At 40.1% G+C, this 22092-nt stretch overlaps 1 protein-coding gene across 2 annotated transcripts in view; it reads left to right on the forward strand.

The window, feature by feature from the left end:
- Positions 1–3952: 3952 nt before the first annotated feature.
- PRPF18 (pre-mRNA processing factor 18) overlaps positions 3953–22092 on the forward strand; it is a 52186-nt gene continuing 34046 nt past the window's right edge. The window contains exons 1-3 of one of the 2 annotated variants that reach the window (XM_043480354.1): positions 3953–4163; positions 21542–21619; positions 21735–21761. In XM_043480354.1, the coding sequence (XP_043336289.1) occupies positions 4098–4163; positions 21542–21619; positions 21735–21761 (171 nt within the window). In that variant the 5' untranslated portion in view covers positions 3953–4097. The remainder of the gene's footprint in view (positions 4164–21541; positions 21620–21734; positions 21762–22092) is intronic. The other variant, XM_043480355.1, reaches the window with a different exon arrangement.

Consider the following 22092-nt stretch of genomic DNA (forward strand, 5'->3'; position numbering starts at 1 on the left):
GGGATCTAGTTCCCCGACCAGGGATCAAACCTGCATTGATAGTGCAGAGGCTTATCCACTGGACCATCAGGGAAGTCCCACGTAGTAGCTTCTTGAAGTTCAAAATGGACTGATCTGGCTCCAGCATGCCCCTGGAATGGTTTCCACCACTCTCCAATCCCCACCTTCTGTACTTGGAAAGACTGACTCAATTCCAGCATAAATTTTCCAGGGCACAGACTCTGAATGGTCCACATGAGGCCAGGTCCCAGCCCACTGTCTGTGAACACGCAGAAGCAGGCCTGTGACCGTGGCTGGCTCCAAAGGGAGCCGGCCCCTTCTATTTAGGAAATTTCCCAAAGCACCACTGTGAGTGGGCAGACGCCCTGGGAGGCCCCATGACAGTACTGTAGACCGCTTCCTCCCCCATCTTGTTTATCAGGACTTCCTGCAGACCGAGTTTCTGACTCACCAGATGCTCCAGAATAATATATTAGATCAGTGGTTCTCAAAGTGTGGTCCCTGGATCCACAGCAGCTGCCTCACTTGGGAATTTGTTCAAAACGCAAATTCTTGGGCTCCTCTCCAAACCTTTTGAATGAGACATTCTGGGGACCCACAATCTGGGTTTTTAAAAGTCCTCTGGGTTATCTTGAGGCATGCTGACAACGGAGGGCCACTGTGTGAGATTTTTAAACTTAAATGTTGTAATGAATGAATTAATTTGTTGTTGTGCTTTGTGGCTTCTGGGATCTTCTGGCTTCTGAGATCCCTGGGATCTCACCAGGGATTGAACCTGGGCCCCGCAGTGAAAGCACCAAGTCCTCATCACTGGATTGCCAGGAAACCTCCCAGGATGAGATTATATAGCTTTCAAAAAAGAAGTCACAGTCTATGCTTTAGGACAGCAACAAAACAGACCCAGATCATGCTGATTAAAGTTGGTATTTCCCCATTTTCCAGAAATGACAGATAATCTCTTAGGATGGGTTATTTCAATGGCAGAATAATCTCATCAATTATATACCTATTGAGTTTTTACTATTTCTTGTTTTAGTTTCTGTAAATACTTTTAATAGCCCTATATATGCTACAAAATCATGTTTATCTTATATAATTTAACTTTTAGCTGGTAACATCCTCATGGATAGGACTATGTATGGTATCAATATTTGGTTTAGTCCACAGAACCTAAAGTAGTACAGAGCTCATAGTGAAGTGAAGTGAAGTGAAGTCACTCAGTCGTTTTCGACTCTTTGCGACCCCATGGGCTGTAGCCTACCAGGTTCCTCTGTCCAGGGAATTTTCCAGGCAAGAGTACTGGAGTGGGTTGCCATTTCCTTCTCCAGGGGATCTTCCCGACCCAGGGATTGAACCCGGGTCTCCTGCATTGCAGGCAAGACGCTTTACCATCTGAGCCACCAGGGCTCATAGGAGACATCAAACTATTTTTATTTATTCACTTATTTTTGGTTGTCCTGGGTCTTCCTTGCTGCGCACAGACTTTCTCTTGTTACAGCAAGCGGGGGCTGCTCTCCAGTTGTGGTGCTCAGGCTTCTCTTGCCGCAGAGCTCGGGCTCTGAAGCACAGGCTTCAGAAGTTTTGGCTCTTGGGATCAGTAGTTGTGGCACACAGGCTTAGTTACCCCGAGGCTTGTGGGATCTTCCTGGACCAGGGATAGAACCTGTGACTTCTGCATTGGCAGGTGGATATTTAACCCCTGGACCACCAGGGAAGTCTGAGACATCTAAATATTGACTGAATAAGTATGACGGTTAGAAAACATTCTCTTTTTTGTCTAATTTTTTGTTTTCTTTTACTGGCATTATTTAAAATTTATCACATAATTTTTAAAGTAGTAATGCTGAAATTTTATAAAGAATCTCAATAGTAATGAAATAAAACAGAAAATGACTGCCTCTCAGGATTCACCCCCCCACACACAAATTGTGGAATTTGTACAATTACAGTATAAAGAAGAATAGGTAATAATCTGATATTTGGATATGTTTCTGTTCAATAATTTTCTAGGTTTACATGCTTTTTTTTTTTAACCAAATGGAGACTGTATGTTATATTTCTAGTTTCATTATCCTACTTTCTAATTTTTATTTAAAATTTTTTTCTTGGCTGTGCAGCATTTGGGATCTTAGTTCCCCAACTAGGGATTGAACCAGCAGCCCCTGCAGTGGAAGCATGGAGTCCTAACCACTGGACCACCAGGGAAGTCCTCTACTTTTTTAACTAAACATTTTGTCATGAGGATTCTCATATCATTGAATATTTTCTGAACATATTGTTCAGTTGTATGTATGAACTATGACTTTATTTAACCATTCCCCCATATATGACACTTAGATTGTTTCTAATATTTTGCTTTTTAAAAAACTGTGATAGAAGGGGACGCATATTTTAAAAATGAATATGACTCCTTAGATTCAGGATTAACTAGTTCTCTTGAGTATTTCTTAGCTCTCCTGGTCATCTGTTTTTCCCCTCAGTATAAACTGAAAAGCTTCCTTATCAGTTTGCTTGTTCAAGTACATGTCTCTCCCACTCTTCCATCTTAGGCCTTTATTAGGATTTAATGCACATATTTACATTAACATCAAGATCAATGAAAATCTGAAATTTAAAAGGAGCCTGTTTATAGAAGCTACTGTCTTCCCTGGTTTACACTAGCTGTTCCTTCTCTGTGAGCTTCCATTACTGTTACAATTACTTGTGTCAACCTTCAGGATTTTGTGTCATCATTTCTAAACCCTAAACAGGAATAGGCTAATAAATTATTATTTGCTTATTGAACTATAAGTAACTCAGGAAACAAATCCATGTAAAAATGTTACCATGTTTAATGATTCAAGACCTTTTTTTTTTTTTCAGTAAAAGTTTTCAAAAGCACTAATTAGCAAAGCATCTTAGCTCAGAGACTGAATTAACTTCCTATGTTGATTTATTTCTGGCAAAAGTCACATATCTTTTAAAGGAAATATAACCAACACATACACATATACAGTAAAAGTACTTTGTAAGTTGAAACAATTCTCTATCATCTTTTATTTTGCCAAACCATCTCACCCATTATGAATCGACTGAACTGAATATTTCTTTCCTTTTTTGACTAGGGAAAAGCAGCATGTCTAATATTGTTCAGTTATGACTTAACTAGAAACTTAAAAACAGCTTCAGTGGCATAGAACCAACAATAAAACTGTAAACAGTTTTTAGGGTCTTTTAAAAATTAAAATCTCTTGATATAATTTCCCCCCAATTTAATTTGTATTCTTGCAAAGCCATTAACAATTTTTTTCAATTACATCTTTAATTGTCTCACTGAAAATCTTGATTGCTGAACACATGACCAAAGAGATTATCTCAGTTTGCTGGGGTAAATGTTCAATTATCACTAAGATATACGAACAATCTAGAACTCAGGGAGGAGGGACATATTTACTTCTGAAATTACTTAAATGAATGTACTATAATTGTCTAAGTTTATAGGTAGTTTCACCGGCCAGCAGCAAACACCTTTTACTCTGTACTTATGAGTTAGTATTATTGTTATGGGTTTTCTCACTTGAGTACATTAATTTTGGCACGCAGGTAGCTTCAGGAACTCCAAAGTGAAATTCTCCTGTAGCAGGTAAAAGATCTGGCTTCAGTAATCATAAATGAAGTGTTCCGCTATGAAGCTTTTGCACCTGAAGTAGCAGGTACAAAAAGGTATAACCTTTATCTTCTTTTAAAACTGAAGTACAGTTGACATAGGTATATAGCTTATTTTTTTTAAAATGCAGCATCCCTTTAGAAGACTCGTGTTCATGTTTTCCACTTTTGTTCCTATCTCCACGGAAACTACAAGCACGATATCGGAGAAGACCGCCAGGGGGCGCCGACCCTCAGGGACTACGTCAATAATAGGAGCCCTGGGGCACTCTTTCCCCTCCTCTCGCTCACCTCAGCTTCCGCCGGAAGCCGCCCTGTCAGTTGTTGTCCTCCGGTATTTGGGCTGCCTCCGTGTAAGTAGGTTAGCGGCGGCTGGCTGGGTGAAAAGTCTTAGTCCAGGGAGCTGGAGAGGGAGAAAGAAAACTCGAGACAGCTTCAACCCGGACAGCAAGATGGACGTTCTGAAATCGGAGATCCTCCGGAAGCGGCAGCTGGTGGAGGACAGGAACCTGTTGGTGGTGAGGAGCCTTGGGGTCGTGGGCGTTGGCGACGGAGGAGCTGAGTGTTTGCGTGGGAGAGGGCCTGGGGAGAGGGGAACGGTGCTGAGCGGGTCCTGTCTGGGTGGGGCTCAGCCAGAACCCCGCCGCGGCCCCAGAGAGGCCGCCGCTAGACCCACTGTGCCCTTGGCACTACACTCGGCAGCCTTTGGGATGGAAGTGTGGGAATTGCAGGAAAACCCGAGACTGGCAGTTCTCCTTCCCCCAGCTGTCCCTCATACCCATTCCCGTCCGTCGGTATTTTTCGGACCGCCCCAGTTTTTTTCTGGTCGTTCACTTCTGTCATTTTAAGAAGGCTTTGCACTTTATGTGTCCTTCCTGTTTTATCGCACAGGATATTAAAAAGATGTGGTTAAGGACCACGATTTAGTAAAATTAACAATTTTACAACTTCAAGGAGGTAGTTAAGTGAAACTACCCCATTCCATTAGTGCTCAGCATGGACGAATCGGACAGCTGGTACAGTTTAGTGCTGTTGTCTTGATTGTTGTGAAGCCTTCAGGAGACTCACTTTTCACTCTCAGTGTAAATGTAACAGAGTGAACGGGTAAATAATACCTTAGTACTGAGAATAGTTTTGACCTCAGGGACCCTCTCAGAGGGTCTTAACGACCCCAGGGACTCTTGTGGACTACTACACTGTGAGAACACCTGACTTAAGTATTTGCTGTAGTGTAAGTTGGGATTGTTAGCTTGGCAGATGGAAGTTTCATAATCATTGAAACTTTAAAAAGTAATTAACAAAGTGGAGCTAATTAAATAGTGTTATTTAGCAAATGGTGTGGGGCAGAGCTTGTTCATATTTGTAACTTGGTATTTTCATCTCTTAACTGGGTGCCTTTTACCTTTGATGAATGGTTTCTGGAGTATTTGAAAAAGCTGATTTAGATGTTGGAATGCACAGTGGGTGTTATAAAGGGCCAGGTGTTGGAATACAAAATATTTTAGAGGGAAAATGGAATCAGGAAAAGCTCAGCTCATTCTCAGTGTTTACAACGTGTGTATTTGCATAATTAGTTTCTTTGTCTTGGAAATAGACTAATCTTTAAAAATGATTAATTATAAACACTGATTCTACATAATTGTTCTTAATTTATCATCATGTATAAAATTTTTCGGGTATGTCTTTAAGTTTGTAATTTGATAGTTGATTTAATTACTCCGATATCGCTGGCCAGGAGATAAGATTGATTTCCCGATTAGGGCCAGCAAAGGGACATACATGAGATGGGGGTTAAAATACTGAAAGTCAAAAAAATAAAATAAAATACTGAAAGTCATAGTTCCAGTAACAGTAATCCGCAAGGCAGTATGCAGAAGGCTTCATATCTGATACCTTGTTTATTTATTTAGTTTTTTCAGTTCTACCACTTTATTGCTACCAACCCGTCTCCCTCCACCCTCGTGCACACATGCTCAGTCATGTAACCCCATGGACTGCAGCCCGCCAGGCTCCTCTGTCCATGGACTTTTCCAGGCAAGAATACTGGAGTGGGTTGCCATTTCCTTCTCCATGATACCTTGTTTAATTTGCACATCAATTCCATAAAGTTACTTGTTGCTGCCATTCACAGATGAGAAAATGGAAACTAAGAGAAGCTAGGTTGATTTACAGATTGACACAGATCTGCACAGCTAGCAAGAGAGAGCGCCTGAATCAGACTCCTCTTCCACTCTGAAGCTTACTCCCTTAACCGCTGCAGACCAGCTGTTTATCTTCACCTGTGGACATAGAACTGGTGTTCATAGGGCTAATCTAAGAATTAAATTACCTTAAATTAACATACACAATGTGTGTTTTTCAAACACCATAGTATGCTTTCTCAATAGAGCTTTACAGCAACCCCGCTTGGTACGTAGGGCAGTTAGTATGCTCTTTCCACGGATGATGAAGCTGAGGGTTGTCTGATTTTCTCCGGGCTCTGTGGTGGATCTCAGTCCTCACTGCGTGGGTGAGTTCTCCTGCATAACATAGGGCAATATGTGTAGTGAAAGTCGCTCAGTGGAGTCAGACTCTGCGTCCCCATGGACTATACAAGTCCATGGAATTCTCCAGGCCAGAATACTGGAGTGCGTAGCCTTTCCCTTCTCCAGGGGATCTTTCCCACCCAGGGAATCGAACCCAGGTCTTCTGCAGATGGATTCTTTACCAGCTGAGCCACAAGGGAAGCCCAAGAATACTGGAGTGGGTAGCCTATTCCTTCTCCTGCAGATATTCCCGACCCAGGAATTGAACCGGGGTCTCCTGCATTGCAGGCAGATTCTTTACCAACTGAGCTATGAGGGGAAGCCCAGACTGGACACCTTTTCTTTTTAATGCCTGGGGAGACAGTCATTTGCTTTGCTGCCATATAATTTTATACGGAATTGTTTGCTTTATAGCCTTTATCTTTCTGTATTATAGTGTCTGTCAGTAACTTTCAAATTTCCCACTGCCCCAGCCACAGTAAGAAATAAATCTATATTTTGATCTGATATGTATGAAAACATTTTCATGCAACATTTCTTATCTTAAGTACATGTGATTCTATCATACATTTCTTTGTTTTAATCCATTGTCCTGTTTGATTTTTAAAAAATTTCTGGTCGCGGATCAGTGAATCCTTTTCACTACCCTTTCTGTAGCTGGGAAACGCCCATTTCTGTTGTACTGTTTTTCCAGAAGCGCCACCTCCTCTTTCGTCATTTTACAATGTAGCATTTAATTTCTGCTGTGACTTCTACAGCAAAGTCGTTGAGTTATACATATATATGTTCTTTTTCATATTTTTTCCATTATGGTTTATCATGGGATATTGACTATAGTCCTTTGTGCCATACAGTAGGACCTTGTTTATCCATCCTCTATGTAGCATGGTGTCCCAGCCTTTTCTTTTTTAAATTAATTAATTTGAAATTCTAGCAACATTTAGAATGTGCTGGGTCTTCGTTGCTACGAGGGCTTTTCTGTAGTGCTGCCGAGTGGGGTCTACTCTTCAGTTTCAGTGCTCGGGCTTCTCATTTCGGGGGCTTCTTTTGTTGTAGATCACGGGCTCTAGGCGTGTGGGCTTCAGTAGTTGCGACTTCTGGGCTCTAACTCAGGCTCAGTGGGCTCCGTTGCTCCTCGGCACATGGGGTCTTCCTGGATCAGGGATCAGACCCATGTCTCCCGCATTGACAGGTAGATTCTTCTCCACTGAGCCGCCAGGGACGCCCCTCAGCTTTTTCTTGTTAGCCCAGTGGTTGGATATAGTAAATACTTAGCTTGTGAGCGCCCCTTTGTCAGAACTGGAGGAGCTTGTAAAGCAGCCTCCTGTCACCTGTGTTCAGTGCTCTTCCAGGTGTAACTTCTTGGAGGTAAATTCGGCCTCCCTCTTGCTAGAATGCCAGTGCTTTGGAGCCCTGGTGTTGGTGAATCTTCATTTAACACAAAGCCTCATTCACATGGAAAGCCAGGCCACTACAGCACTCAGTGGGGCTTAATTAGCAGTTGTATTAGTTGCAGTTTGGAAGATGGACTTTGTGTAGAATTTTAGCTGTGTTTTTTTCCAATATTTGTTGAATGTTTCCTCTGTGCAAGGTACTACACTGTGCCACAGAGGATTTTTTAAAAAATAATGCTTGATCCTTTACTGTAAGGAACCTACTTTCAGTTTTATAAAGAGAAGACATCAGTCAATAAATTCCTCACCTTTCTCCTATGAAGGTGGATGAGATATTGGCTGTATGTTGGGTCATACCTTCCACTTACATGTTGAAGCCCAACTCTCATCTTTATTAGCATCATCAGAACCTAAATATCACTTGTCTCCTTTCCTCCTGTGTCTTAATCTCTCTACTGGCTTATCTCCAGCAGCACTGAAACATACATGATGTATGTATATATGTTTCAGTGCTATATGTATGTTTCAACAGACATACATACATCTCCTTTTTTTTTTGTTTTTTAAAACACAGCTGTTATTAAAAATAAAATCAGAAACAAAACCCCACACAGCTGTTCTTTTTCTTTATAGCCAAGCTTCTTAAATTCTGTTTCTCACTTACTCCTTAACCTGGTTTCTGCCCTGGCAGTTACACTGAATCCATCCTAATCAGGGGCCGTAGTAACTGCCATGGTTTCTTAACCTCAAGAGCATTTGTACTAGACTGGTCCACTTTCTCCACTTCCCTTGGCCTCTTACCCCAGAGCATCCTGCATTTGCGTCTACTTTTTAGGCTACTTATTTCTGATCTCCTTTAGAGGCTTCTCTTTTGTTGTTGCTTTTTTATTGTTTGGTTTTTATCCGTTAAATGTTGGTTTTCCTTAAAGTTCAGGCCTTGGCTACTTCCCAGTCCAAGGGACTCTCAGGAGTCTTCTTCAACACCACAGCTCAAAAGCATCAATTATTCTGCACTCAGCTTTCTTTGTAGCCCAAATCTCACATCCATACATGACTACTGGAAAAACCATAGCCTTGACCAGATGGACCTTTGTTGGCAAAGTAATGTCTCTGCTTTTTAATATGCTGTCTAGGTGAGTCATAACTTTCCTTCCAAGGAGTAAGCATCTTTTAATTTCATGGCTGCAGTCACCATCTGCAGTGATTTTGGAGCCCCCCAAAATAAAGTCAGCCACTGTTTCCAGTGTTTCCCCATCTATTTGCCATGAAGTGATGGGACCAGATGCCATGATCTTAGTTTTCTGAATGTTGAGCTTTATGCCAACTTTTTCACTCTCCTCTTTCACTTTCATCAAGAGGCTCTTTAGTTCTTCACTTTCTGCCATAAAGGTGGTGTCATCTGCATATCTGAGGTTATTGATATTTTCCCCAGCAATCTTGATTCCAGCTTGTGCTTCCTCCAGCCCAGCGTTTCTTATGATGTACTCTGCATATAAGTTAAATAAGCAGGGTGAAATGTACAGCCTTGACATACTCCTTTTCCTATTTGGAACCAGTCTGTTGTTCCATGTCCAGTTCTAACTGTTGCTTCCAGCCCTGCATACAAGTTTCTTAAGAGGCAGGTCAGGTGGTCTGGTATTCCCATCTCTTTCAGAATTTTCCACAGTTTATTGTGATCCACACAGTCAAAGGCTTTGGCATAGTCAGTGAAGCAGAAATAGATGTTTTTCTGGAACTCTCTTGTTTTTTCGATGATCCAGCAGATGTTGGCAATTTGATCTCTGGTTCCTCTGCCCTTTCTAAAACTAGCTTGAACATCTGAAAGTTCACGGTTCATGTATTGCTGAAGCCTGGCTTGGAGAATTTTGAGCATTGCTTTACTAAAGTGTGAGAAGAGTGTAATTGTGCGGTAGTTTGAGCATTCTTTGGCATTGCCTTTCTTTGGGATTGGAATGAAAACTGACCTTTGCCAGTCCTGTGACCACTGCTGAGTTTTCCAAATTTGCTGACATATTCAGTGCAGCACTTTCACAGCATCATCTTTCAGGATGTGAAATAGCTCAACTGGAATTCCATCACTTCCACTAGCTTTGTTCATAATGATGCTTCCTAAGGCCCACTTGACTTCACATTCCAGGATGTCTGGTTCTAGGTGAGTGATCACACCATCATGATTATCTGGGTTGTGAAGATCTTTTTGGCATAGTTCTCCTGTGTATTCTTGCCACCTCTTTTTAACATCTTCTGCTTCTGTTAGGTCCATACCATTTCTGGTATGGTATATAAATAAAAAGTTTAGCATGTATATATATCTATGACCCCACGTCCCCTCCTCCTGTTGATGATATCATTAAAGGGATCTTTGACTCAAAAAGGTCAAGAACTAGTCCTTTCTGGGCTGGTGAACATCTCTGTGCCCTTTAATCCCTAGTACCAGGCAGCTGTCCCAACTCTGCTGACCCTTCTTCATTTATTCCAGTCCTTGAGCTTGCCTTTATTCACACTTTGCCTTCATTCCCACAGTCTTCTATAAAACTCTCCAACACCTCTCTCTCTCTAGCAGTTGGTGAGGAGCCTTTCACAAGTTTTTTGGTACAGTCAGAAAACAGTGTGGAAGGGAATTTGTCATGTTGATACCATGTCTTGACATTTCCTGCAAAGACTTTTTTCCTCAGAACTTCACTGTGAAAGCTTTTAATTGTACAGAACACTCAAAATAATTGTACTGTGAACACCCATATGCCTACCATCTAGATTTGCAGTTAAGCCTGTGATTAACATTTTAATATATTTGCTTTATTCTTTGACTGTCCATCTGTCCACCATTGTATATCCATTTGTCAGTCCATCTAGCAGTGCAGAAACTGCTTTTACCTCAGGACAGTAAAGCAGGCAGAACATTTTAGAATAGTGGAAGGCAGCTTTTCCACACTTTGACAAGAGATACAAGCTAAGTTGTTACCATTTCACATAAAACAGATGAACCATAAAAAGCTGGGAATCCGCTTGAAATGACCAAAGATGGCTCTTTAGATGAGTGTTTTCCAGCTGCTTACAGGGTCCTGAAGCCAAGGTACTGATCTTAATGCGTTTCAGATTTACAGACATTGTTACACTTTACCCTTAAATATATATAATTTGACATGTTTTTCATTGACTAGTGTTCAGTGTTTGTCTATACATATGAAAAAATACACAAATCGTAAGTGTCCCACTCAGTGATTTTTGATAAATGCATACACACCTGTGTGACCCTGTGTGTATCGAGGTACAGAACATTGCCTTCATTCCACCTTGCAGTCAGCCTTTACCATCCCCAGAAGCAACTGCTGCTTTGATTTCTTTCCGCCATCCGTTGGCTTTGCCTGCCCTAGAACTTTACGGACTCTTATATGACACAAGCTTAATTTTATTCATGTTGTTGTGTGTGTCAGTTGTTTATTCCTTTTATTGCTGAGAAGTATTGTGTTGCAGAATACCAGTCTGTTGATCTGCTACCCTGAGGATGGTCACCTGGGCTGTTTCTGGGATCTAGCTGTGGACCCTCTTGTGCAAGTCTTCTTTTTTAAGTCCCTGACTGGTTTTGGCTGTGCTGGGTCTTGGCTGTGTGCTTCTCCAGCTGCGCACGCTCCTCGTTTCGGTGGCTTCTCTTGAGGCAGAGCTCGGGGTCTCGGGCTCGCAGGCCTCATTAGTTGTGGCGCGCGGGCTTAGCGTGCTGCGGCCTGTGGGACCTTCCTGGCCAGGGATTGAACCTGTGTCCTCTGCATTGGCCACTGGAACACCAGGGAAATCCCTGTGCGAGCCTTGTGTTTTCATTTCTAGTAGGAAAATGCCGGGGAATGGAATTGCTAGGTCATGGGGTTTGTTATGTGTTTAGTTTTATAGAAAGCCATCAGACATTTTCCCAAAGTGGTCGGACTGTGTCTCACCTCCACCAGCAAAGCAAGACGGTTCAGACCTAGACATTGTGTCAGCGATTTGTGCTTCAGTCTAACTTCAGCCATTCTGGTGGATGTATCGTAATATCTCATGGTGGTTTTAATACGCATCTCCCTGAGAATTAATGTTAAATATATCTTGTGTGTTTTTCTATTTGTATATCTTTTGTGATTTGGCTTAAAATTACTTGCATATTTTAAAATTGGATTGGTTGGTTTATCCGTAGTAAGTTCAAGGAATTCTTTATAGATACCATGGATATCACTCCTTTGTCAGTATATATTGTGAATTTTCTAGACTGTGGGTTTTCTGTTCATCTCCTTAAAAGTTTTTAATTTTAATGAAGTCCAGCTTATCAGTTTTTCATGGTTAATGTTGACTGTATCTTACCTGGGAATATAAAATAGTGTAACCTGTTGAAAAACAGTTTGGCAGTTTCTTAAAGTAAAACTTAGACCTGCTGAGTGATAGAGCTATTCCACTCCTAAGCATTTACTCAAGAGAGTAAGATATTCTCTTATAACATCTAAAAGCTTTATGGTTTTATCTTTTACAAAAACAAACTTTTTATGGATCAGTTTTTTTGTATGATGTGAGGCAGGGGTGTGGTTTATTGTATTTGGATATCCATTTGTTCTAGCACCATTTATTGAAACTGTTTTTCTTTTCCCTTTGGATGGTTTTGGTATCATTAAAAATCAGCAATAGTTTGTGTGGCTCTGTTCTGTTCTGCTCTGCTCTCTTGTTCTAATCTGTTTGTTGATCTTTATGTCAGTGCCACACTGTCTTGATTGCTGCTGCAGTTTGGTGAGTTGTAAAGTCAGGCAGTGTAGATGCTAACACTCTGTTTAATTTTGTTTTTTTAATTGAAGTATAGTTGCTATACTTAGATGAGTTCCAGGTATACAGTAGAGTGATTCACAATTTTAAAGGCTCTGTTCCACATATAGTTATTATAAAATATTGACTCTTCCTTGTGTTGTCCTTGTATGTATGTCCTTGTATGTATGTACATACATACATGTATGTACAGTATGTCCTTGTAGCTTATACATAATAGTTTGTACCTCTTATTCCCCTACCCCTGTATTGCCCCTCCACCCTTTCCGCTGGTAACCACCAGTTTGTTCTCTATTGTATCTGTGAGTCTGCTTTTTCTTTTTTATAGTCACTAGTTTGTGGTACTTTTTAGATTCCACATAAATTTGCCTTTCTCTGCCTGTTTCACTTGCACATGCCCTCCAAGTCCATCCATGTTGCTGCAGATGACAGAATTTTGTTTTTTTTTATGACTGGGCAGTAGTGCCTTGTGTGTATATGTAGCACATCTTCTTTATCCACCTACTTACTGGTGCACACTTAGGCTGCGCCCATCTGTGCTGCTTATTTAAGCAGCTTTATTGAGGTGTACTTGACACAGAGGAAGCTGCATGTATTTAAAGTGCACAGCTCAGTCAGTTATGCCGTGTCTGCACCGGTGATGCTGTCACCACAGTGAGGAGCGTGAACATGTCTGTCTCGCCCCAGCGTTTCCTTGTGCCCCCTCTGATCCTGCTTTCTTCCCCCTCCCTGGGCTCTACCTACCCTTCCACAGGCTACTGTGGGTCTGCCTTCTGTTACTTAGATTGCACTTTCTAGAGTTTTATGCAGAGTTGTCCAAAACAAGCTCTCTCATCTGCTTTCTTTCAGTCTAATTTTGAGATTCATTCATGGATTTGTATCAGAATTTCATTATTTTTGTTACTGAACAGTCTTCTACCATTGTATCGATATACCCCCAATTTGTTTATTCATTAGGCTGTTGATAGACATTTGGGTCATTTCTGTTTTTTGGCTATCATGATAAAGCTGCTGTGAACGTGAGTGTACAGGTTTCTGTTTGGACATATCCCTTGATTTCTCTTGAATAAATGCATAGGAGTGGAATGGTTGGATAATACAGTAAGTGTATGTTTAACTTTTTCATTAAGGAGCCCGTGTAAGATTGGCATTTATTTCTCACATACATTTTTGTCTAATTTTATATATGGTGATATGAAAAAAGTGAAAGTGAAAGTCGTTCAGTTATGCCCAACTCTTTGGGAGCCCGTGGACTATATAGTCCATGGAATTCTCTAGGCCAGAATACTGGAGTGGGTAGCTTTCCCTTCCTCCAGGGGATCTTCCCAGCCGAGGGATTGAATCCAGGTCTCCTGCTTTTCAGGCATATTCTTTACCAGCTGAGCCACAAGGGAAGCCTAGATATATTGGAGTGGGTAGCCTATCCCTATGCCAGCGAATCTTCCTGACCCAGGAATTGAACTAGGGTCTCCTGCATTGCAGGTGGATGCTTTACCAACTGGGCTATCAGGGAAGCCCCCATAGGGTCATACAAATATATATAATTATGAAGTACATAGAATTCACCTGTGCATGGTAAATTTGGATAGTTTTCTACTTTGGATGGCATCATTGAGAAAACATATCGCCTAGCTAATAGGATCCCTTGACAGTTTACAGTTCTTACACTTGGAAGTATTGTGTCTCTTTAAATTGTGTTTGGGTGCCCAGCCATTGGGTTTGTTACTCCATACTCTTTAAGGCTTATTTCCATTTTTTAGCAGGAAACTGACCCTGTCACATGGTTCGTGATTATCAGCTCACATTCCGCTTTGGGTGTCCAGGCTGTGTATTTGTTAGCTCTCCAGTGTCTTTTTGTAGAACTCTTGATGATGTTTGTGTTTGATGTTCATTTTTGTAAACACTAAAAAGCTTAATCTGATTGAAGGAATGATGATTCTACTTAATGAAATGGTGACAGTCATGTTGCATTTGGTTTTTAGTTTTGACTCTTCTTCATTAGTGTGGGCTATAGTTTCAGGTGATGTGGTAGAAAGATTTGTTCTCTTTAGGCCTGGGAATTTCAGGTTTATAATCCAGAAAGTACAACTTGAACAAAACCCAAGAATAGCATGTGTGAAGCACCATGCAGGAATGAGGCTCTGTCTTTAAAAGAAGAAGTGCTTTTTATGTATACCCTCTTTAACTTGTTTTTAAAATCTGCTGGAGTGAGAGGTCCAATGGAGAGTTCAAGTGCTTTAGGAGGGAACACAGTTACCTTCAGTTCACATGTTGTCTTAAAATTGCTACCAGCCACTTTCAGGCTTGTGTTTGTAGGGCTGTGTTGTATATTCTGTCATTGAGCCAACAAACGTAGAGTTCAAAGATTTGGAATACATCTAGAAAGGAAACTAACTTTGTAAAAGGAGTTAACAAGTCCTAAAGTTCACTGGGGCTCCGTTACAGAGGGCTTTTTAAGTTTGGGCAAGTTCTCTATCCTGCCTGAGTTACCTATAAAGAGGGGTGTGTTACTAATCTTAGGTTTTAAAATACTACGGTGTCAGTTGTGTCACGAACATATCTCCCATAAGTTTGTTTGGTGTTTTCAGCGTGCCTTAGAAATGTTTTAAATAGAAATCACCGCTTGAGTGTGCAGGCTGATAGTGAAACATGGTAGGGAACCTTTTGGTTTTGACCACCTTCTTTTGCCCTGAAGTGAAGGGTTACATAGTAAGAAGCAAAACGCTTATATTTTTCTCAATATAACTTTTAGAAATGAGAAGCAAACTAGTTTTCAAAAATTAAATTTATTGTTAATAGATAATGCATTCAAATGATTCAAAATTCAAAACATACTAAAGGGTGAACAGTAAAAAGTTTCCTTCTTACTCATGTGCCCCAACTTCCAGTTCACCTCCTCCAGAGCAGCTAACATTGTCAACTTTGGGGTCTCCTGCAGTTATTTCATGCTTTGGAAGCAAATGTGAAGATGCAGAGGTGTGTCTTTTCTCCTTTTTTAATAAAGATGGCAGCATACTAGATTCATTCTTCTGCACTTGCTTTTTTCATTTATAAGAGTATAGAAACTACTTAATTAAAAAAAGAAAAATCTCCTTTAACAGAAATTGACAAAATCCTGAAATTGAAACAATAAAGGAAGGAACTATAGGAACCAGTGTGGAAGTTACTGGAAAAAAGGAAATAATAAATACAATAATTAGGGCAAATAATGCATTAGTACGTTCTGATAAATTGGCAAATCAAAGTGAAACAAATGACCAGAAAAACAAGAAATAGAAAATCTGAGCCGACCAGTAAGGAAGAAATAAGAAAAGTGTCCGACAGCCGAAGGAAGGCGATTGAAAACAAAGAGAATTACAGTTGAAGATCCTTAGATTTGCACCTTGCAAGTTAGTGATGAGCTCAGGGAATTTTTCAGTGGAGCGTTAAGAATGGACTCCCAGTTGGTGGTCAGCTGCTCAGAGACCTGGCAGTGAGGAGGTGGAGATGGACTTCAGCTCAGTTCAGTTCAGTCGCTCAGTCGTGTCCGACTCTTTGTGACCCCATGGACTGCAGCACGCCAGGCCTCCCTGTCCATCACCAACTCTCGGAGTTTCCTCAAACTCATGTCCATCGAGTTGGTGATGCCATCCAACCATCTCATCCTCTGTCATCCGCTTCTCCTCCCGCCTTCAGTCTTTCCCAGAATCAGGGTCTTTTCCAATGAGTCAGTTCTTCGCATCAGGTGGCCAAAGGATTGGAGTTTCAGCTTCAACATCAGTCCTTCCAATGAGTATTCAGGACTGATTTCCTTTGGAGACAGACTAGAGAACATTTTATTGTAGTTCTGCTGTAAATGGTACTTAGCATGATACCCAGCACAGGTAATGAATGTTTCCTTTAAGGTTGCAGAGTCTTGAGTATATGTAAGTGATGATCATTTGTACCAGTAGAGAAATAAAAGGGGGAGATGCAGGAGAGAAAATAGATAATTAACTATGAGAAAGGCAGGAGGATTTGAGATCTGGAAGACAGCTAGAAGGGGTTGGCCTTAGACAGGACAAGGGTTTCCTCTTCCATTCTCAGATGAAGAAGGGGTCGGTGCTGGGGGATTCAGAGTTCGTGTTTGCTGGCTTCCCTTTTCTTTGTAGAGTGTCTTCATCATATGCTGGAAATAACAGGAGACATAAAGGGCTTAGAGGTTTGAGAGAATGGGAAGTGAATAATGATCAGTGTAGACAATAGGGGAGGAAACTGGGTTAAATACACCAGGATCAGTGGGCGACATTGGGACCCAAGTGGCTTCCCAGCATTTAAGAGCTAGTGCAGGCCTGGAGAATGCCAGCAAGTGGCCTTTTCTCGGACAGGACACTGTTGGTCTCAGGACACTTGTTGGTCTCTCTCACGTTCTTAATTACAAGTCCAGAGAGCTTTTGTTTATGTAGAATGTATTTGTTGATCTTTACTCTATTAGAAATTAAAACTAAGGTATTAAAAATGTATATGTATATTCCATGTAGAAGTATAGTAAAAAAAAAACCCATCATGTTAGCATAAATAACACATTTTTATGAAAACTGTTTTCTAAAACAATAGAAATTTAGTGAGAAGAATGGCATATTTTACATTTTGCCAGTCTCCCCACTGTATTAGTAGACAATTGGATTCTCCTGTTTTCTTTTTTCAGCCTGTTGCAGCATGTTTTTTTTTTGTTCAAGTAGCTGAATAAAATTCATCTTGAGAAGGAGAGGTAATTAGAAAAGGGAGTATTTTAATAACCTTTTCAGTAATTGTGGATATTTTTCTTTGATATTATACCAGAACTGGACAAGTGGTGAGTTTCTTAAAAATTCCATTCTGTTTAGTCGCTCAGTTGTGTCCAACTATTTGCGACCCCATGGACTACAGCAGGCTAGGCCTCCCTGTCCATCACCAACTCCAGGATTTTACTCCAAATCATCTCCATTGAGTCGGTGATGCCATCCAGCCATCTCATCCTCTGTCATCCCCTTCTCCTCTTGCCCCCAATCCCTCCCAGCATCAGGGTCTTTTCCAGTGAGTCAGCTCTTCGCATCAGGTGGCCAAAGTATTGGAGTTTCAGCTTCAACATCAGTCCTTCCAGTGAACACCCAGGACTGATATCCTTTAGGATGAACTGGTTGGATCTCCTTGCAGTCCAAGGAACTCTCAAGAGTCTTCTCCAACACCACAGTTCAAAAGCATCAATTCTTTGGCGCTCAGCTTTCTCTATAGTCCAACTCTCAGATCCATACATGACTACTGGAAAAACCATAACCTTGACTAGATGGACCTTTATTGGCAAAGTAATGTCTCTGCTTTTTAATATGCTGTCTAGGTTGGTCATAACTTTTCTCCCAAGGAGCAAGTGTCTTTTAATTTCATGGCTGCAGTCACCATCTGCAGTGATTTTGGAGCCCAAAAAATAAAGTCTGCCACTGTTTCCCCATCTATTTGCCATGAAGTGATGGGACCAGATGCCATGATCTTAGTTTTCTGAATGCTGAGCTTTAAGCCACCTTTTTCACTCTCCTCTTTCACTTTCGTCAAGAGGCTCTTTAGTTCTTCTTCATTTTCTGCCATAAGGATGGTGTCATCTGCATATCTGAGGTTATTAATATTTCTCCCAGCAATCTTGATTCTAGCTTGTGCTTCATCTAGCCCAGCGTTTCTCATGATGTACTCTGCATATAAGTTAAATAAGCAGGGTGACAATATACAGCCTTGACATACTCCTTTTCCCATTTGGAACCAGTCTGTTGATTAGCTGAGAGTTAAAGTTCTGACCTGTATCAGTGGACCTTTTGGATATTAAAATCTGTTGATTTGGTCTGTTCTAGACCTATTGTATTCTGATCTGTTCTGCTCCTAGATCTTTTGCCTGTGCATGGTTTTGTAACATCTTGCCTTTGTGACATCATGAGTTTCTCAGCTATGCTGAATTGTGCCGATCTTCTAAATGTTGATTTTTGCATTAGACAGTGTTTTAACAGTTACAGCTGTTAATATCACCACTGATTTCATCAAAGGAGCCTTTATGTATCAGGAAGCCAGCGAGTTCACAGTGAAGGATGCCACTTTTCTACCATTCTCCTTTTCCCTTGACAGGTGGAATTTTATCACAGACAACAAATACTGTCATTGTTTTCCTTTAGGTGACAAGGTTGCTTTGTTCAGTTTTGAGAAAATGTTTGCCAAAAATGCAAGTCTGAATAATCAGCAAGTTGCACAAGTGTTTTTCTTTGAGAGAGCTCTCCTACTTCATTATGTCGTGGAAGTGCTTCATATGTTTCATTTCCTTTCATTTCATCATACCAAATATTAAAGGGCCATGTACTTAAGGGTTAAGATTTAGTAAAATTGTACTTTATCAAGACATTCTTCAGAGAAACTGACCTTTTTATTTTCTGGCAAGAGCATGGTGGTGAGGGATACAAGTGACTACTGATAAGTCAACAATATTTATGCCAACGTTCTAGGAGTTTTTTTCACCATAGCTTTTGTACCATCAGTGCAAATCTGAGCATAGTGAAAAGGGCAGTGGGGTGGGGCACATGACTTAGTATTGGGTTGGCCAAAAAAATTTGTTCAGTTAGTGGATGTTTTCTAATAAAGTTCTTGGTGAAAATGAAAAGTGTCTTTTATTTTTATGTAAAATCAGATGAACTTTCATAACACTGCCCTAGCTCATTAGCAGTAACCATAATAATACCTCAGTAATTCCTCCACACAGGTATTTAGCGCCTCATAGTTCCACAGCTCACTCAGGCAGTGATCATCAGTGATGCTGTACCCTGACAAGGAAGTTTAATGGTGAACAATGGAAAGATCAGGTTCCCACACACCTGAACCCATTGCTCAAGCCTGGCACCAGTAAAACATCAAGGAAGTACACAGCAAACCACTGTGTATTATGTGTAAAAATTCAGCTCAGTGTTATGAAAATGAATTTGACCTGTGCAGTCTCTGGAAGGGTCTTAGGGACCCCCAGAAGTCTACATTTTGGGAATGGATGTTCTAGGTTTAAGGTTTTGGTAGGTTTGTTCACTGGAATTGAAACATGGTAGTAAAAGATACCATAGTTAAAGGTTGGACCGTGGTCTGTGGCCTGGGGAGTCCTGTTACTTTCTTCCTATATACCAGCTCTTTCTGAGAGGCTACCAGACCATGTTGTCAATTCATTTATTTGAAATAAGACCAGTACGTTCTATTATACATAGTCAAAAGGAACAATTAGTGATGTTGAAATGCATTTTGGGTGTGAAAAACTGTAACGTAGAATACCGGATCAGCACAAAGGATTTGAGGACCAGAGGTCTTAGTCGTATCTTTGTTATTCACGAGGCTTACTGAGTTCTGGGAATGTCACCTGACCTTTCTAATTCTCAGATTTCACGCCTCTCCAGTGGGATTAATTTTATTTGCATCCACCTTCTCCACAGTAGTTTTGATGTTCAGATGATGCCATCAGTTTCTTACCCTGGGTAACGTCGTCTTTATATCTGTAAAGTTGTGCTTGGGGTGCATCAGATAAGTCAGTAAATATTTTGTGAGTTAATGAATGAACTTAGAAAAAGCTGTTAATTATAAGCTGTTAGTTTTTAATATATACACAAATAGAGTTGTATAATGAACTCCTATCTACCTTTCCCCCAACACATGTAACTCTAGAAAATAAGAACATATCTTTATAGAACTAAGATCACACTCAACAAAATTAAAATTGGGTCCTTAATACCATGAAATACTCTTCTTACATTCAAATATCCCCTGTTGATATTAAAATGCAAACATATATATGTTTTTACAGTTGGTTTGTTTAAATCAAGTCCACACAAGAATCCACTCATTGCATTTATTATGACTCTTGGTTTCTTTTAGTGAAAACATTTTCTTTTCCCTCAGGTCCCCCACTTTTTAAATTCGTCAACTTGTTGGAGAAACTGGGGCTACTTTTATGAAATGTGTTAGTGTTTGATTGCTTTCCTGTGGTGGTTGAGCTTTTTTCTGTCTCCTTTATCTTTCTAGGAAGTTGTATGATCAGAGGTTGATTTGGATTTTTGGGGAGGACATATTTAAGTGGTTTGCAGTGTACTTCCTTGATGTTTTACTGGTGCCAGGCTTGAGCAGTGGGTTCAAGTGTGGCAACCTGATCTTTCTATTGTTCACTATCAAACTTCCTTGTCAGGGTATAGCATCGCTGATGATTACTGCCTGAGTGAGCTTTGGAACTGTGAGGCACTAAATATGAGGTATTATTGAGATATTGTTATGGTTACTCCTTATGAAGTAAGGTGGTATCTTGATTTGAACTAAGTCATCAGTGAAGTAGTATCTAAGAGGCAGAACTGCAGATAGTAACAAACTTGCAAATGAGGAACTGTATTTTTTTACATTATAACTGACATAAAATATGACTTTCAGGTGTTCAACATAGTGATTTGATAGTTTTATACATTATGAAATGATCCAAGGTACTGCATTTTTAACAGGATAATTTTATATATAGCTTGGAAAGAGCTAACCCTTTTTCCCTGCCACAGTAGGCTGAGTTTATCTCTTAACATCATGTCATTTTAAAACCAAATACCTTTGAACCATCTTTGTACTAGAGAAGCTCTCCTAAACCATCCTATGTCCAGATTATTTTTAAAAATTGGTTAATACAAATACAGTTAGCTGATCATTATAATAAGATTCCAGATGACAAAAAAGAATGTGGACACATCCTTGGAGCTCTCTTGGTAATGAGATTTAAAATGTCAGCTGAAGCTACCATAATTTTTGTTTGATTGGGTCTGTTAGGAGAAAAGAATTAAAGGATCACATTTTATGTGGTTCGTAATGAATCCATTTGTAGAAATTAAATTAAAACACCAGGAAATTAAATCAAAACAGTGTTAACATTTGGTAAATGGGGTTGGTTCCTTCTCTGTGCTGTTGGATAATGTCAGTTAAAATGATGCTACAAGAGAAATGTCTTCATGTTTAGACCAGGGTGGAGGACAGGTGGTATGTTCAGGAAATCACTATAATCTCTGTGGGACCTAAAAAACTTTATAGTTCTTGAAAAACTTTCAAGGTTGTTGATCAAGAGACATGAGATTTGAACTTCTTTCTTCAGTAGGAAGAAACTTACTTGTATCTTCAATAGGAAAGTTAAAACTTCTGTTATTATTAACTTACTTCTTTCTTCAATAGGAAAATAAAAAATATTTCAAGCGTAGTGAACTTGCAAAAAAAGAAGAGGAAGCATATTTTGAAAGATGTGGCTACAAGGTATGAATGCCTGCTTTTATGTTAAATTATATATTTCTGAGTTTAAATTTATACAGCCGTTGTTAAAGTAACAAAACAATTGATCTTTGTTCAATTTATCAATGTTATACATTAGCCTGTAAATGAGAAGCCATCTGGAGAGGTATGATTTTGTTTTTCTTTTTTTTTCTTTTAATCTTGAATTCAGGAAAATACATGCATGACCTTTGGCTTGGAATGGTTTGGCTTTTTGTGGACAGCATGAAGTGGCTTGAGATCAAAGCTTGAATTTTTTTTCTTTTAATTAAGTCCTGGATCTGATACTACCTCATTTTCATCACTACCACCGCTCCTTCCCCCGCCTCTCCCAATAAAAGTCCATTTGTAAAGGGTTCAAAACATTTTATTCATTCAGCAGCAGTGGTATCTCCCCTGCTTTCTCTTGAATATTTTAAGCCATTGTTTTATGTTTGCAATGTGAATAATCCCTTTTG

The sequence above is a fragment of the Cervus canadensis genome, chromosome 10, assembly GCF_019320065.1.
Source record: "Cervus canadensis isolate Bull #8, Minnesota chromosome 10, ASM1932006v1, whole genome shotgun sequence".
Classification (NCBI taxonomy): domain Eukaryota; kingdom Metazoa; phylum Chordata; class Mammalia; order Artiodactyla; family Cervidae; genus Cervus; species Cervus canadensis.